General features: G+C 38.0%; 1 protein-coding gene across 13 annotated transcripts in view; it reads right to left on the minus strand.

Annotated features, from left to right (window-relative positions):
• The window catches only part of ZNF143 (zinc finger protein 143), a 42,619-nt gene that overhangs the window by 2,518 nt on the left and 25,715 nt on the right, over positions 1–14,386 (minus strand). For 12 of the 13 annotated variants that reach the window (XM_087745346.1, XM_087745369.1, XM_087745360.1 and 9 more), the window contains 7 exons: positions 14,254–14,329; positions 12,210–12,335; positions 9,001–9,180; positions 7,640–7,867; positions 6,238–6,386; positions 3,451–3,612; positions 2,475–2,621 (listed from right to left, as the gene is read on the minus strand). In XM_087745346.1, the coding sequence (XP_087601472.1) occupies positions 2,475–2,621; positions 3,451–3,612; positions 6,238–6,386; positions 7,640–7,867; positions 9,001–9,180; positions 12,210–12,335; positions 14,254–14,329 (1,068 nt within the window). The remainder of the gene's footprint in view (positions 1–2,474; positions 2,622–3,450; positions 3,613–6,237; positions 6,387–7,639; positions 7,868–9,000; positions 9,181–12,209; positions 12,336–14,253; positions 14,330–14,386) is intronic. The other variant, XM_087745424.1, reaches the window with a different exon arrangement.

Raw genomic sequence — 14,386 nt, forward strand, 5'->3', positions numbered from 1 at the left:
CAGTCATCACGACACTGTTTGATTCTACAGTAGTTTAAAGAGGAAAATATCTTGTAGTTGCAACTACAAGGCCATCAATGTATCTGGCACTGTCAGAAGCAACATGAATCAACCCTGAATAAAGACAACTGGACACAATTTTGGGAAAGAATCCATGCAGTTTTATAATATGTACACCATGCACATATATCCAAAGATGGGAACACTGAAGAGAACCTCAGCCTAACAAAAACGTAAAGTTGGCCGTTACCTATTGGCTCGGGAGAAAGATGTATGAGAGTGTGAAAAGTAAAAACAGATTTGACAGATGGATACACCTAATGGGGCAGTTCTAAATATCGCTTCTAACTTGTTTTTACAGTCACTGGATATCACATTCTGGAGCCACTCAAATCAAGAAGAGGTCTGTTACCACCCCCTTAGGATTTCAATCCGGTTATCAGGCTACTGGCTTTATCAGCCTATGTTTTACTTTCATTCAAAGGACACACTGCTGAGGGTGCAAGTTACTTTTTTCCTTCCTCTCATGCAAACAATTGCCTTCTGATATGCTTTCTCTTACATGCAGTTTTGATTACTGCCAACTTAGCTTAGAAGACAGGAGTTCAGAATTAAGAGCTTCTCAACTTCCATTGTTCTTCAATCAGCATCTGAGTTGCTATATTCACTTTAACAAAGTGGAAAATAACAATCTCTCATTTCTGCTTGAAGATATTAACACAGTTCCTTTCACTCTGAGCTCTTAAGAGAGTACTGTGCATACATACACTTAGACTGCAGCATTAATCCTGAGACTCAAATGCTCAAAGGTTTTGATCTCTCATTAGTTTCAGCAAATATGAACAGTCTGAATGAACCAGACTTAAGTTGCTGTTACTTCCACACGCAAAGTGTATTTTACCCCCTGGAAATGAAATCTGTCAGTGCATTTTCTGCATTTCTTTTTCTATTTGAAGCTATTTCCAAGAACCTTCCAAGAACATGTATTAACTTACGCTGCTTAATGCTGACTTGTTTGGAAACTCTTTTGAGCATCTCCTCTCTGCATAGCCACACTGATGTTCTTTTATATTGATATTTGTCAGCGCGAAGGCCCATCATGCAAACCATACTCAAGACAGTTGCATATACTCAACTCCCTTTGAAATTCATAGGGTGTATCACATCCATGAAAATTATCCTCCTCGTAATTGTATAGTGTTTCACGACATATGGTTTCTGTGATTTTCCATGCTCTCTAGAACAAAATGTGTGTCTGTGGTGATACCCAGACAACAATAGGATCAAACCCACAAAGCGTTGAGTCCCAATTCCACAGTAAATTTGAATAAAAATGTAGCTTCATTACATTCCCACTGGACTTCTTATTTATGCACATAGTTAAGCACAGAATCGAGAGGACTACAAGGTGGACCAAAAGTATTAGGTACTTTGCAGGACTGATACTGCTATGCAACCCAAAATTTAAACTAATTCAACTCCTTTTATTTTACTTTGAGTTTAAAATTGACTTCTGTCATTGGAGTGGCAATTTCCCTAAGATCCTTCAGTCATCTATTTGACCCTTGACTGCAATGTCATTTAAAGAGATAAATTTTTAAAATACTGAATCTTCCAGATTTAAAATTTCCAAAAGCTTCTATTAACTTACCATCATATCATATGTAACAAAATAAAATATACACATAGTTAATTTAATGTTTGAGTAAGGAGCATACTGGCCATCATTTGCACTAGAAGTTTCGTTCAACCTTCCAGTCAAGCTGAGCTTCCCTCTGAATAAACTATTCACAAAAATACTTGTCTAGGTTTTGGTTACTTTTTAGACAAAAGCTTAATTTGTGCTTGGTTTCCACCTTCTTTTAAATTAGCCCAATTTAAAATAAACTCTTTCATACCTAGAAATTACTCTTCCATTACAGTGTCTGGACAATGTGAGGAACTATTTACAGAGACTGCTGCTTGTACTGTGCTGGTCTGACACATAAACAGAAGGTTACTATTTCCAGAGATTTCCGATTATTAATCTTTCTATATAACAGTTTACACTTTTTCGCTATTAGCATTTCAAAGTTCAAATAACATAAATTCAGTAATTTTATCTGTATAAGTTCATACCAATTTACTCTTGAGAGTTTGGCTTTATATATAATCAGTTCTATAAGTAATGCTGAAGGATGAATGAAAGCGCTTTTCCACTGAAAACCTGTGACTCCATGAACGATTCAGTTGACCTGAAGTTTGGCCCTCCTCTAACCTCCCCCTTTTTTGGAAGCTCTACAAGTAGATTTGGAAAGATCAGATGCTTATTATTCCTCTTCCTAACCCTATATATTATTTAAAGTATGAGATCATATGGTTATGGACTATTTTTTCAGGGGAGCCAAGCTTATCAAATCATTTTGTTACATGACTAGGAGCTTCTAGCTCTAGGAGTAAGAAACACTCCAAAAAAACATTTATCACCATCTTACCTGTACTGCAATTTGTGTTCCATTGGATGTAGCCAACAATGTAACAGGCCTAGTTTCTGTAGTCACTAAATGGTGCCCATGTTGCTGATGTCCGATTTCTGATGAGGCACTATGAAATGCTGCTAAGTCTTGAGCCACAATAGCAACCTTCAAGACCAAAGGAAGAGAATCAACTGGATGACAGAGCCGTTACCGTTACTGACCTCATACAATGGTTATCTTCAAAGTTAAAGATAAATTCAAAGCTGTGATTACTCATGAGCATAATTTTATTGTGCAAAAGATACATTTTTTAAGAAAGATTGCCATCACTGTGTTCTCAAAGTTATCTATTAGCTCTCAAAATACAAATATCCCCAGAACGGCACAGAAATTCATTAAATGTGCCTATAAGCCTGTGATTATTTATACATACAGAGCACAGTGATTAATAAGTATCTTAATTTTCACGTGACACATTTTTAGAATAGTGGAATGCATTTTAACTTAAAGATTAAAAATTATATCACTATATTTCTACTAAAAAAGTTAGCTATTGTATTTGTATATTAGAAACAAACCCGCAAATATATACTTACACAAATGTTCCCTATCTGCCAAATAAATTACAGGCCCATAATATTAAGTGATAAAGTTACAGTTCATTCTGGATTCTATTCTTAGCTCTGCCACTCACTTACTATGTGACTTTGGGGAAAATGTTTAGCATTTCTAGGTCTTAGTTTACATACACCAAAATGAATTACTGGACTGGTACCTCAGTATTTTTTTTGGTGCCCAATTGTTTTAAAAACATTCTGCCATATGTTGATGTATAGCACTGGAGCAGAACACATCATACTCTTATGAGGGGAATGCTATGGCCAAGTGTTGAAAACTGCTTTACTTAAATAAATCTATGTGAATGACAGAACTGTGATGCCTTAGCTGCCTATTTTATATCATCTTATAAAGGAACATTACACATGTATCTTACCTGCTGTCCTTCGGTGCCTTCTGCAGTAACCATTGCTACGGAATGTGTTCCTGCAGAAGAGATGACGGCGTCATGGGCAGGGACTGTGATGGTGGTGCCATCTTGTGTTACCATAGTGATAGTATTGCCAATGGCCTGCATATCTGCCTGCGATATGTTGACCTGAAACACAAAATAATTCCTGAAGTAAAAAAAGAAAGTTTGATTGCTGCTCAAGTCATACCTAAGTCTTAGCTTCTGGCAACGTAACGTATGTTTTTAAGTAAGGTTTGAAAAAAACCCGATGATATGCATCTGAAGTGTAACAGCATTTCTCAAACAAATTCCTGCTAGTTGGTTCAGCAGGAATACTCCTGCCAGTTCAATTTCTTCATTTGAAACAAAATGTGTAGCAATCCAGAACAAAAAGGCAACTTGTTCATAATAGCAGGGAAAAAATATTTTAAGCCATGATCACAAGTCAAAAGCCATGATCACTGGCCAAAAGATCTAGTAGCCATTATTCTGCTTCCTGACCAGCATGCTCATGCATTCCTTAAGAATCATCATCACTCTTTGGCCAAGTCCCCATCCTGGACAAAGAGTCCTCATCGCATTCATCTTACTGATTGGGATCTAATATTGCCTGAGGGACGGGATGCCATCCAGAGGGATCTGGACAGGTGGGCCTGTGTGAACCTCATCAGGTTCAACAAGTACAAGTGCAGGGTCCTGCACCTGGGTTGGGGTAATCCCCAGTATCAGTACAGGCTGGGGGATGAAGGGATTGTGTGCAGCCCTGCTGAGAAGGACTTGGGGGTACTGATATACGAAAAGCTGAACCTGAGCTAGCAATGTGCGCTCACAGCCCAGAAGGCCAACCGTATCCTGGGCCACATCAAAAGAAGTGTGGCCAGCAGGTCAAGGGATGTGATTCTGCCCCTCTACTCTGCTCTGGTGAGACCCTACCTGGAGTACTGCATGCAGCTCTGGGGTCCTCAGTGCAAGAAGGACGTAGACCTGTTGAAGCAGGTCCAGAGAAGGGCCACAAAAATGATCAGAGGGGTGAAGCACCTCTTTTATGAGGAAAGGCTGAAAGAGCTGGGGCTGTTCAGCCTGGAGAAGAGAAGGCTGCGGGGTGACCTTATTGCAGCCTTTCAGTACTTAAAGGGGGCTTATAAGAAAGATGGAGAGGGACTTTTTAGCAGGGCCAGTAGCGATAAGACAAAGGGTAATGGTTTTAAACTAAAAGAGGGTAGATTCAGACTGGATATAAGGAAGAATTTTTTTACAGTGAAGGTAGTGAAACACTGGAACGGGTTGCCCAGAGAGGTGGTAGATGCCCCATCCTTGGAAACATTCCAGGACAGGCTGGATGGGGCTCTGAGTAACCTGATCTGGTTGCAGATGTCCCTGCCAATTGCAGGGGGGGATGGACTAGGGGACCTTTAAAGGTCCCTTCCATCCCAAAGCATTCTATGATTCTATGACCTTTCAGACACACTTACCTGTTTATGGAAATACAATTTTGGCTCTCAGTAATAAGAAAAAGGATGCATACTTGCCCCCAGAGTCTACAACTCCTTGTTAATCAGATGATATCCCAAATAACTGCATGATAGATGATCTATGCATGTGTCTTACACAGTGGACAATGTGACTCAAGGTTACTACCTTGAGATGGTACTCCATCTGACATACTTTTAACTTAATAGAAGTACTAAAGAGGCCTATGAGGGCTTAGAATTTAAACCACAAATAAACAATTCATAAGAAAATAATGATATAAGTTACTGATGTCTCCAGTATAAATGCATTAGGGCATCAGATACATGATTTGATGTCTGATTTACAAGGTGATAAAACATCCCAGAAGTAAAGTCAAGCTGAAGGACAATTTAAATAAATGCGAGAACTCCATGTCAAGGCTTTTGCAGACCTTCATTTTAGAGGGTAAAAATGCCAGTTACTTAGTATTGCTGCAATGTTCAGGGTTGGCAATATAAGAGCCCCCTTTAATATTTCATTTCCAATTTGAATTTAGAAGATATCTTTCATATGCTACTGGCATTTTAGCTGCCTTTCCAGCCGAGATATAAACCTTTCCCAATATGCCTTCGATATATTGCCATAGCTAAATGAAAGAGTTGTGTTGAAATCCCTGCCCAATGAAATTTCATATGAAGTCCTTAAAATATATCCATGGGAATCCTTAAAAAATATATCTATAGGAATCCTTAAAACAATATACCCATAGGAATTTTCAAGCGGAGGTAGTATCAAAGCATTCCTTATCCTCTTGTTTATGTTAGAAATTGTAAGAACTGCACACTACCAAACAGCTTGTAAAGCAGGCACCTAGATTAGAAAGATTTCCCACTCCTCCACCCCTCCCAGGATGTGCAGACAAGACTGCAAGTGTGTCCAGTGAAGATGACCATCAGACATTAATAGAATAATCAGGGAATTCCGAGAAACCTCAGAAAGTAGACTGTATATATAACAATTGTTAAAATAGCCTATGCCTGCTTTAAGAGTGACAAAGATAACAAGGATAGCCAAAAAAATCTGGCTTTCTATTAATAGTTTCAGATGTCAGAATATGTGGTTTAATTTAGGTATTCCACAGGAGGCCCAACCCTAAACATACCCCGGCCCAGCTCCAAAGAAGCTTCTTCCCTTAAGAAACCCACATAAGTATTTATCAAGAATCCGAAGTGATTTTAGAAAGCACATGGAGTACCTGCAAACACCTGCCTCAGTTCTCAACGTATTTTTGTCAGCTCTTTAACACTGGGGTTTACTTACATGTTGCGTTCCGTCCTGGGATATTAGTGCTACTTGTTGACCTAATCCTGATTGAGTAACTGTAGCAACCTGTGCAGAAATGACATCTTCTCCCTCCACACCTGTCACATAGGTTATCTGGGAGCCTTTGAGAACATCTTCGCCTTGACCTGTTTGATACAAAGAAGGCAAGAGGGTAGTTTACATACTCTAAATGCTGCCATGAAAGCAAATGACAAGGATTAAGTGTCAGCCTGGTTTCAAGGTTTTAAACACTCCAATGGAAAAATTTTAGTGGAAAGATGAGAAAAATAAAAGAAGGAAAGATACCAAACGCAAGTCAAAGTCTGTTGTTTTGGGAACATGGGGTATAATCTTTTAGCAATGAGTTTTAACACACAAATACTCACAAAAAGAAAATGTATACATTTAGTTTATAAGCAAATATTAAAACGGTGACAAATATTTCTAATGCATTTATTAAATGTTACCCTCTCCATACAAGAGGGTCCATGCAAACACAACTGGCAGCTTTTAAAAAGTTACTAATTAACAAACATACACAAGAACACAGTGATGCCTTTGTGTGAAGATGTAAGTTCATGATCTTAATAAATGTTTAACCTCAGCAAATGAATTTTATCATTCCCTTAGAAGAAGGAATTAGACTATAGCAAATCTGCTTGAGGCATTCAGTGCAGCTTCCCACAGATGTGTAGTAAAAAAACTCTCCTGACCAAAACAGTTGCGCGTGTATTTCCTATCGTCAATCACATCTAAAAATCACAATTTGACAAGTGATATTTGTCCTATCACAGTACTTCCTTCAGTCTGATCTTTTATAGTCATAGGATTCAATACTCATGATACCATGAAAAACATATTCCAAGGAGTACTGTGGCACATGAGCTTATTTTCATCTGTGCCTCTACGGCAGTTTACAGAAGCTGCTATTAACTGCAGCAAAACCAGCACAGTATCAGGGTGCTGCAAAGACAGATTTTCCATTTCTCAAGGCAGTGCCTTTACTCTTGCACAAAAGACTGCCACCAACCGTGGTGTTATACATACTCTTAGAAAAACACCTAAGAAAAATCCAGTAGGTTGCAAACATAAACATTTTAGATTCTCTCAGGCACCTTTCCACATTCATGTTTATAGCAGGTTTGCTGGGGCTGCGACTCAAATTTCTCTCTTATCCCCAGGACTGCTATAAATGAGTTTATGATCTGGTCAATTACTCTCTCGGTTTCTGTTTACAAGTTGCCTACCACACTAAAAAGTCCTACAAAGAAGCTAAATAACTTTATTAAGTACTTCAGATTTTTTATCTATGCTCTCATTTCCTTGGTTATAAAAAAACCAGCACAATATTATCCAGCCCATTTTTTACAACAAGAGATTCAAAGACTGAAACTCTAACCTGGAGGTGGCTCAAAAAAAGCCTCTTGTTCTTCTTCAATGGGCTCTGTGTCATTGTGTGCTGTCCGCTTGTGCATAGCAAGTGTAGAAATCTGCTTGTATGTTTTCCCACAGTGATTACAATTATATGGTTTGGAATGAGTATGTACAACATGATGTTTGTATAAACTGGAATACTCCGTAAAACGCTTATCACAACCAGGAACTGTGCAGACATAGGGCTTCTCCCCTGTATGGAAAAACAAAAGGGATAAAGAGAAGTTTATCCAGGATGCACAGGAAAAATTGTCAACAAATGCTATTTAGTGACACACCTTCATTACCATCCACACTTCAATTTCAAAAGCAACAGTGAAGCTCAAGCTCACAAAGCTTACCAATGCAGCCTCTCATGTTCTTTTTTTTTAAAAACTACTGCCCGTAGAAGTTAGGCCCTTTTTTCTCCCTATTATTCCACCTAACACATCCTTCTGATGAAGACAGAATAATACAGGCTGAAAGCTGCAATGTCAGTTTGGCACCGTATTGAGAATTTTGTTCTTTTATTACTGGAAGCCCCATGTTTTCCTCAATGATCACGTATGTTGATACACTGGTACAATTTCACTTACTTCTGAGTCTTTAAGCTCTGAAGAAATCTATAGGAAGCATATGTTTGAACAATTATGGTTTCATATAAAAACACCTTTCATTTAAAAACCAAGGAAACAAATGTCCAAATTACATTACAAACTAAAAAGATAATCTGAGATACAAAACGTACCTCTATGAAACTTGTCTGTGCTTCTATAAAACATATAAGGCTACCAAGATGATATGGCTATCACTGGCATTTACATTTTACAACCTTCAAATTTGTGCAGATTATTTCTGCTAACTCACCCTGATAATCAGGTTGGATAAGTATTTTCACCTCCAGTCTATAAAAAAAAAAAAAGGTTTTGACCACTGCTCCAGCAGCAAGGAAAATACACCTGGGATGAAAGGGTGACTCACAATGGTGAGCTGAAGTCAAGCTCAGACTTGTGCTTTACTGTTATTTAAGAAACAGCTCACAACAGAGGCAAGCCCCAGAACCATATTAAGGTTTTAGCCCAGTGTCCACTGAAGACCAGGTTTTGCATTCGTTTTAAAGAACTTTGTATCCAAACCAAAATTATTCTGCCTTGACAGTGAGGTGAGAAACCTAACTCCTTAACTACCCTCAGCTGAGGGGAGACAAGTCCCAAACAAAAGTACCAAGCCCGGTCATATAAACATGACTATATCCAATTACAATGCACGAAAACAGTGTTCACAAGAATTGACACAGCCTCTCCCAAGCAGATTCCACTTCAAAATAGAAAACATCATTTCATATACCTGTGTGTATTCTCACATGATTCTTATAATTAGTTGCACTGGCAAAAGCTCTCCCACATCCTGGCTCTGTACAGTAATAAGGCCTTTCGCCTGTGTGTGTCCTGATGTGAACCTTTCTAATATTAGATGTTGTGAATGACCTGCCACATCCTTCAAATGGACACTTAAAGGGCCTTTCGCCTGAAAAAGAAGAAAAGAAAAGGTACACATGCAAAAGTTATAAAAGAACAAAAATCCTAAGTTACACTTAGACTGAAGGTAGGAATCTAAAGCTACCTAATTCTCTCTGAGACCCTCAGTCAGAAATACTGTGAACCTGTCACTGTGGAGTGTTCTACTGTTTAGCCAGAACTGGCAAAATTCAGGAAAATCATACAATCTGTAAGCTAAATTATGAAGCACTTAGATTAGTACTTTATGGTGTATAAAACAGACTCAGTTGCTTGGATTAGCTTCCACATTGTCCATATTCTAACATGTATTTAACAGCCCCCCTCCAGTTCATACATACATTACCCAAAACAAGGCTATCATACCATTTGTACATTTGTCAATTGTAATTCATAAAATGAAAAAAATACCTTAATGATTTGGCATATACAAGATACCAATGGATTAGTAAAACTGATTCTAGAAAGCACTTAACCTCGCATGAGAAGAACCAACTTTTTAAAGAGAGACAGCCCTGAAACTCAAGTTTCAAACTCCAAAACCTAAGCAATCCCAAATACATGTTCTTTTTAAAATAAGTCTATTCACATAATATAAACTTAAGCACAATAACTTACATCATTGCACCAAAACATTTCACCATGAACACTAGATAAGGCCAACCCCTGTCTAATACCCCAATACGCCTAACCTTTCAGATCTATCAAAGCACACAGAGAGGGAGAGTGAAGGGGGTTAACTTTGGAGAAGAAGTGTGAGACACCTGACATGCTGTCTGGTTGTAATTGCACACTTCCTAGAGCTAAATACATTCCACCCACTGTACTGCTTACCAAAGAGAAGAATCTGAGAGCAAGAGACGGCAGATTACCACTACAGATACAACATTAAGTACTTAGAGACAGACAGAAAAAAAACAAAGTCCTGATAGAGACATTAATACCACGAAACTCCAAAGTGGTTAGCTCCTTGGCAGAAGAAACTATAATTCACTCCTTAGGGCAGCTGTTTCGGGAAGGTTTTTCAGCTTCCTGCCAAGGCAGTGTGTGTGTATTAAGCGTACAAGCCTCAGTGTTGTGTTACCATGGCTCCCCTAATCCTTGCTTCAGCAGAGAACCTCAAATCGTGCCTGAAAGGAACAGCGCTGCAGAGTCAACCCCGCCCAACAACAGACCCTGCAGTAGAAACCAAACCAGACTGCTCTTAAAGAATGCCCGCAAGAATGTCATCCGACCGGTTGGTGAGGCCAGCCTTTTAAGTTTCTCATGTACTTGTTCGAAAAGCAACCTGTTTCCAGGTGACTGAGATTTCCAGCACTAGAAATGCAAAGCAAGTCAGAAGCCTTCAAGCTCTACCCCACAGCAGCTATGAAGAACCACCCACACCAGCTCTTCTGATACCAGAATAGTACTCGGGAAGCCATGGAGGAACCCGAGGCAAGCATTTGATGGCAACAGAAAGTGAGACTGGACTGCCACTGAAAGAGAGGGGAAAATCACTTTTGGCTAAAACAGGCAGAAAATGAAGAAAGCACTAACCCTGCTCTACATGATAAAGGAACAAAAAGGTTTCAGAGCCATGGGAGAGGGCGGGCAGAGCCCAGACTTGCCTCCATCGGGTGCACTGTTGCAGCTTGCATAGGGTATGAGCATACACTACTCCATCCATCTGCACCAAGGACTTGGGGCAATTTCCTTCTCATTCTTTGGCTTCCTGCAGCTACTCATAAATCTAAAAGACGACACCCCTGAACTCCAGTCTCTGGACTGCCAGGAGTCTATGACTGTATTATTAATATTGTTCAAATGGGTAAATGGTTACATAGGGCTGGCTCAAGTCTTTTGTCTCAACTGCTAAATTAGATTAAAGCAATTAAATTACCATACAACTCCCATGGCCATAAAGAAGTAAAGAAAACAGTCTACAGCTAATCAAGTTGTCCATAATACAGCAATATTTCAGTTTATAGGCTATACTTGATGTACTACATAACGTGAAGCAGTTCTCTTCTAGAACTGAAAACAGATGACACTTTTATGTCTTCATCCTGATGACCAATTTAACATCAAGATAGCACTAATCCCAACAAACTGTCTTTGAATACAGAAGTCCAGGAAAGCAGAATTATCTCAATGTAATCTTGAGGTTTTTATAATTTTTATTGCCTGCTTTTATGTCCCCCCATTGTTCTTTTTAATCAGAGAAAAACTATTTCTTTTGTTCTTTTTTACTCTCCTAAGATTCACAAAGTTCAGTGGAAAAACTTGTCGGTGATCTAGCAGGCAAGTAAATATACTTAATGGAATAGGCTAGTAAGCTATAGATTATTCTTCCTGTGTTTAAGGTTTTTTTTTCTGGTTTTTTTGGAGATCTCAGGAGCAAAGGAGACATTGTGCAAACTTGTTTACACGTGTGTGCACCCATAGAGTTTTGCAGAATGCAGTGTATGCTGTCTGGAATTTATTTGTATTTTGGCTTTCAAATGAACCCTTTTTTAGACAAAATGTAAGATTTTTTTTTTATGCATTTGGAATTTTTAATAACAGTTGGTTTTCTATGATATTTTGTTCATTTTTCTGCTGCAAAAAGGGAAGGGAAATCAGGATAACAACAAGCTCAGAACTATAAACCTTCGTGAAGCTGGCATGCAAGTTATCTTAAAGCACCAAAACTGAAGAACACTGATGCCATTTCTAAAAGGCGAGCCATATTATTGAGGAAAAAGTTCCTTGTTCTGTTACAGCTGCAAATGAAACTGTAAAGGCACAAAGTGACTCAGTGACAATGTAAGTGATGCATGGCTAAAAGTTAGTGCATTTGCAATAGCAGTGTGAATGCTTAAGCACTTTTTCCAAGAAAAGCATGCTGGATTTGCAGTAAATGCTTACCATGCTGAAATGCTGTTGAGCTCACTGGGCTTCAGAAAGAGAATATACACAGACTGATTTCATAAGTATAAAGTCACAGAATGATCAAAGAGAAAAAAAAATCCACCTAAGTGAATTAAAAAAAAAAAAACAAATGGGTAATAATAGTACCTGTGTGTGTTCGGATATGTTTCTGCAGGTCCCCTGAAGTCTTGAATGATTTGGTGCAGTTTTCTTCTGTGCACCGATAAGGCTTTTCACCAGTGTGTGTTCGGACGTGACTTTTTAACCCATACCCTGAAGATCAGAAAGGATATTATAATAGCGTAAACAAAAAATTGGGATACTCATAAACCATCACCATCAAAAGCTGCACTTGCCATTCCAATCAGGAATCTCCCTGATGAGTAAAATTTGCTCTTTCACTCTTCACAAGCTCTTCGTTCTACCATACAGAGCAGCAGAACTCTAGATACAGTTTAGAAATTCTTTCATCCTTCATTCATAAAGAAAGTATACTTCCATAATGCTTCCTTCCCTTCAAAAGGATAAACTGTAATGATTATAATGTGGACAAATTTATTTTGTCTTCTGAGGAAGCTGTATGCTCTGTATCCATCTAATTTTTATGTCTTACCACTACTGTCATCAAAATGACATTTAATTACTCGCTCATACAAAAATCAGTACCATTAATGAAGTCAGCAGTAAAAGCTCTACTGCTATCCAGGCTCTAAACTCTAATTATTTTAAAACCATATTGTTAACATCACCACATATATAGGTGCCAACTGACAGCCGTCACGGACACTCATTGCTTTTAAGATTACTTTTAGGAACTCATCGTCATCAAAAACTCTATCAGTCTAAAGCGAGCTTTGGATCAGGCCCTCTGTAAATTATTTTGCAAAGAGCATTTTACCAAGATTGTCTTTTCTGCACTTCCCTGAAAAGAACATGACTAAAGAACCCTGAAACAGCCATTTTAGAAAATGAACTTGAATTTTACTTGTGTCCACAAGTGATGTATGTATTTCTACAAAATAAATTAAGAGTCTGTAAGAAAATGGCACCTGCTTTAGTTTCACAGTGTGTTCTCACTAAAACAGCTGAAATTCCTATTCTTGATGTCTTTAAAAACATAAATCATGTCTACCAAGCTGAGCATTAATTCATTCTTACATCTAAAATAAACTCAATTTCATGATCCAACCCAGCAGAGTTCTTAATATTTGAACTGAGAGCATTCAGTACTTAAAATGAACTTTTTCGAAGGCAAGGATTGCTGAACTATAGTGGTACAATAGCTCTGCCCAAAAATATGGTATTAATAGACAAACAGCTGTTTATAGCCATACATCAGTCTGTTGCAAGGGAAGAGAATATTTCGTTATGTAGTTCTGAAATCCCTTTACAAACACTATGCAATTAAACCTAGGTGCAACCCTTAAAGTGTGGTTGTTTCCCTCCTGACCTTTCTCATCAGTATTTCTTTTGCTTGTTTCTATTCAAAGAAACAGTATTAAATATATTAGATCAGACGAAGTTATTTTAAAAACACCTTAAGTTTTTTTTAAAAATAGAGCCTAACTTTTCTAAGCATTATGCTAATTTACATTCAAAGTAAAAGAATAAAATTTGAAACAAGTTTTGCTCTTTCACTATCTTCCATGTTTCATTCTTCATAATTGCATTTTGTACAATCAAATTCAATCTCAGGGAGAACATAGTTTATGAACAGAGTAGTCTGTACAAAATGAGTTCGCTTCTTGAGAAACGTCACTCTTTGATACAAATTCAATAAAGAACATTTAAAACAGCATCTTCCACCAAAGTTCCTTTCAAATTTGGAACAGAAGACCAGGTATTTACTTCTAGCCAACAGGTTCAGCTTCTTATTATCACCTCATTTAACTTACGCTATTAAGTTTCATGTTAAGAAAGGTCTATTTTTTCAACATAAAATCTGACTGTAACATAACACATGAAGAGTAAGGGAAAGTGTCAAGTGTTTCACCTCATTCCTCCTTCAGTAACTAAGAGTTAAATTCTCTGTCATTTCTATATGCTACGCTAGCTGAAATGATGACTTTTTTTTTTTCAGTTCTCCCAACCAAGTTCTTTACTTAGCAGTTTAAAAAAGGCAGTATGAAAAACTTACTTTATACAGAGACAAACACTGACAAGCAGGAGGAGCTAGTCTACAAAAGATTACCTGTTGCAAAGGCTTTGCCACATCCAGGATGTTCACACTGATACGGTCTGTCTCCTGTGTGTGACCTTTCATGCACCTGTCAAAACATCCAATACACTGACTTAATGAAATGTTGTATCTGATTACTTCAACA

The sequence above is a fragment of the Nipponia nippon genome, unplaced genomic scaffold, assembly GCF_047370975.1.
Source record: "Nipponia nippon isolate SJK-2023a ecotype South Korea unplaced genomic scaffold, ASM4737097v1 scaffold_10, whole genome shotgun sequence".
NCBI lineage: Eukaryota > Metazoa > Chordata > Aves > Pelecaniformes > Threskiornithidae > Nipponia > Nipponia nippon.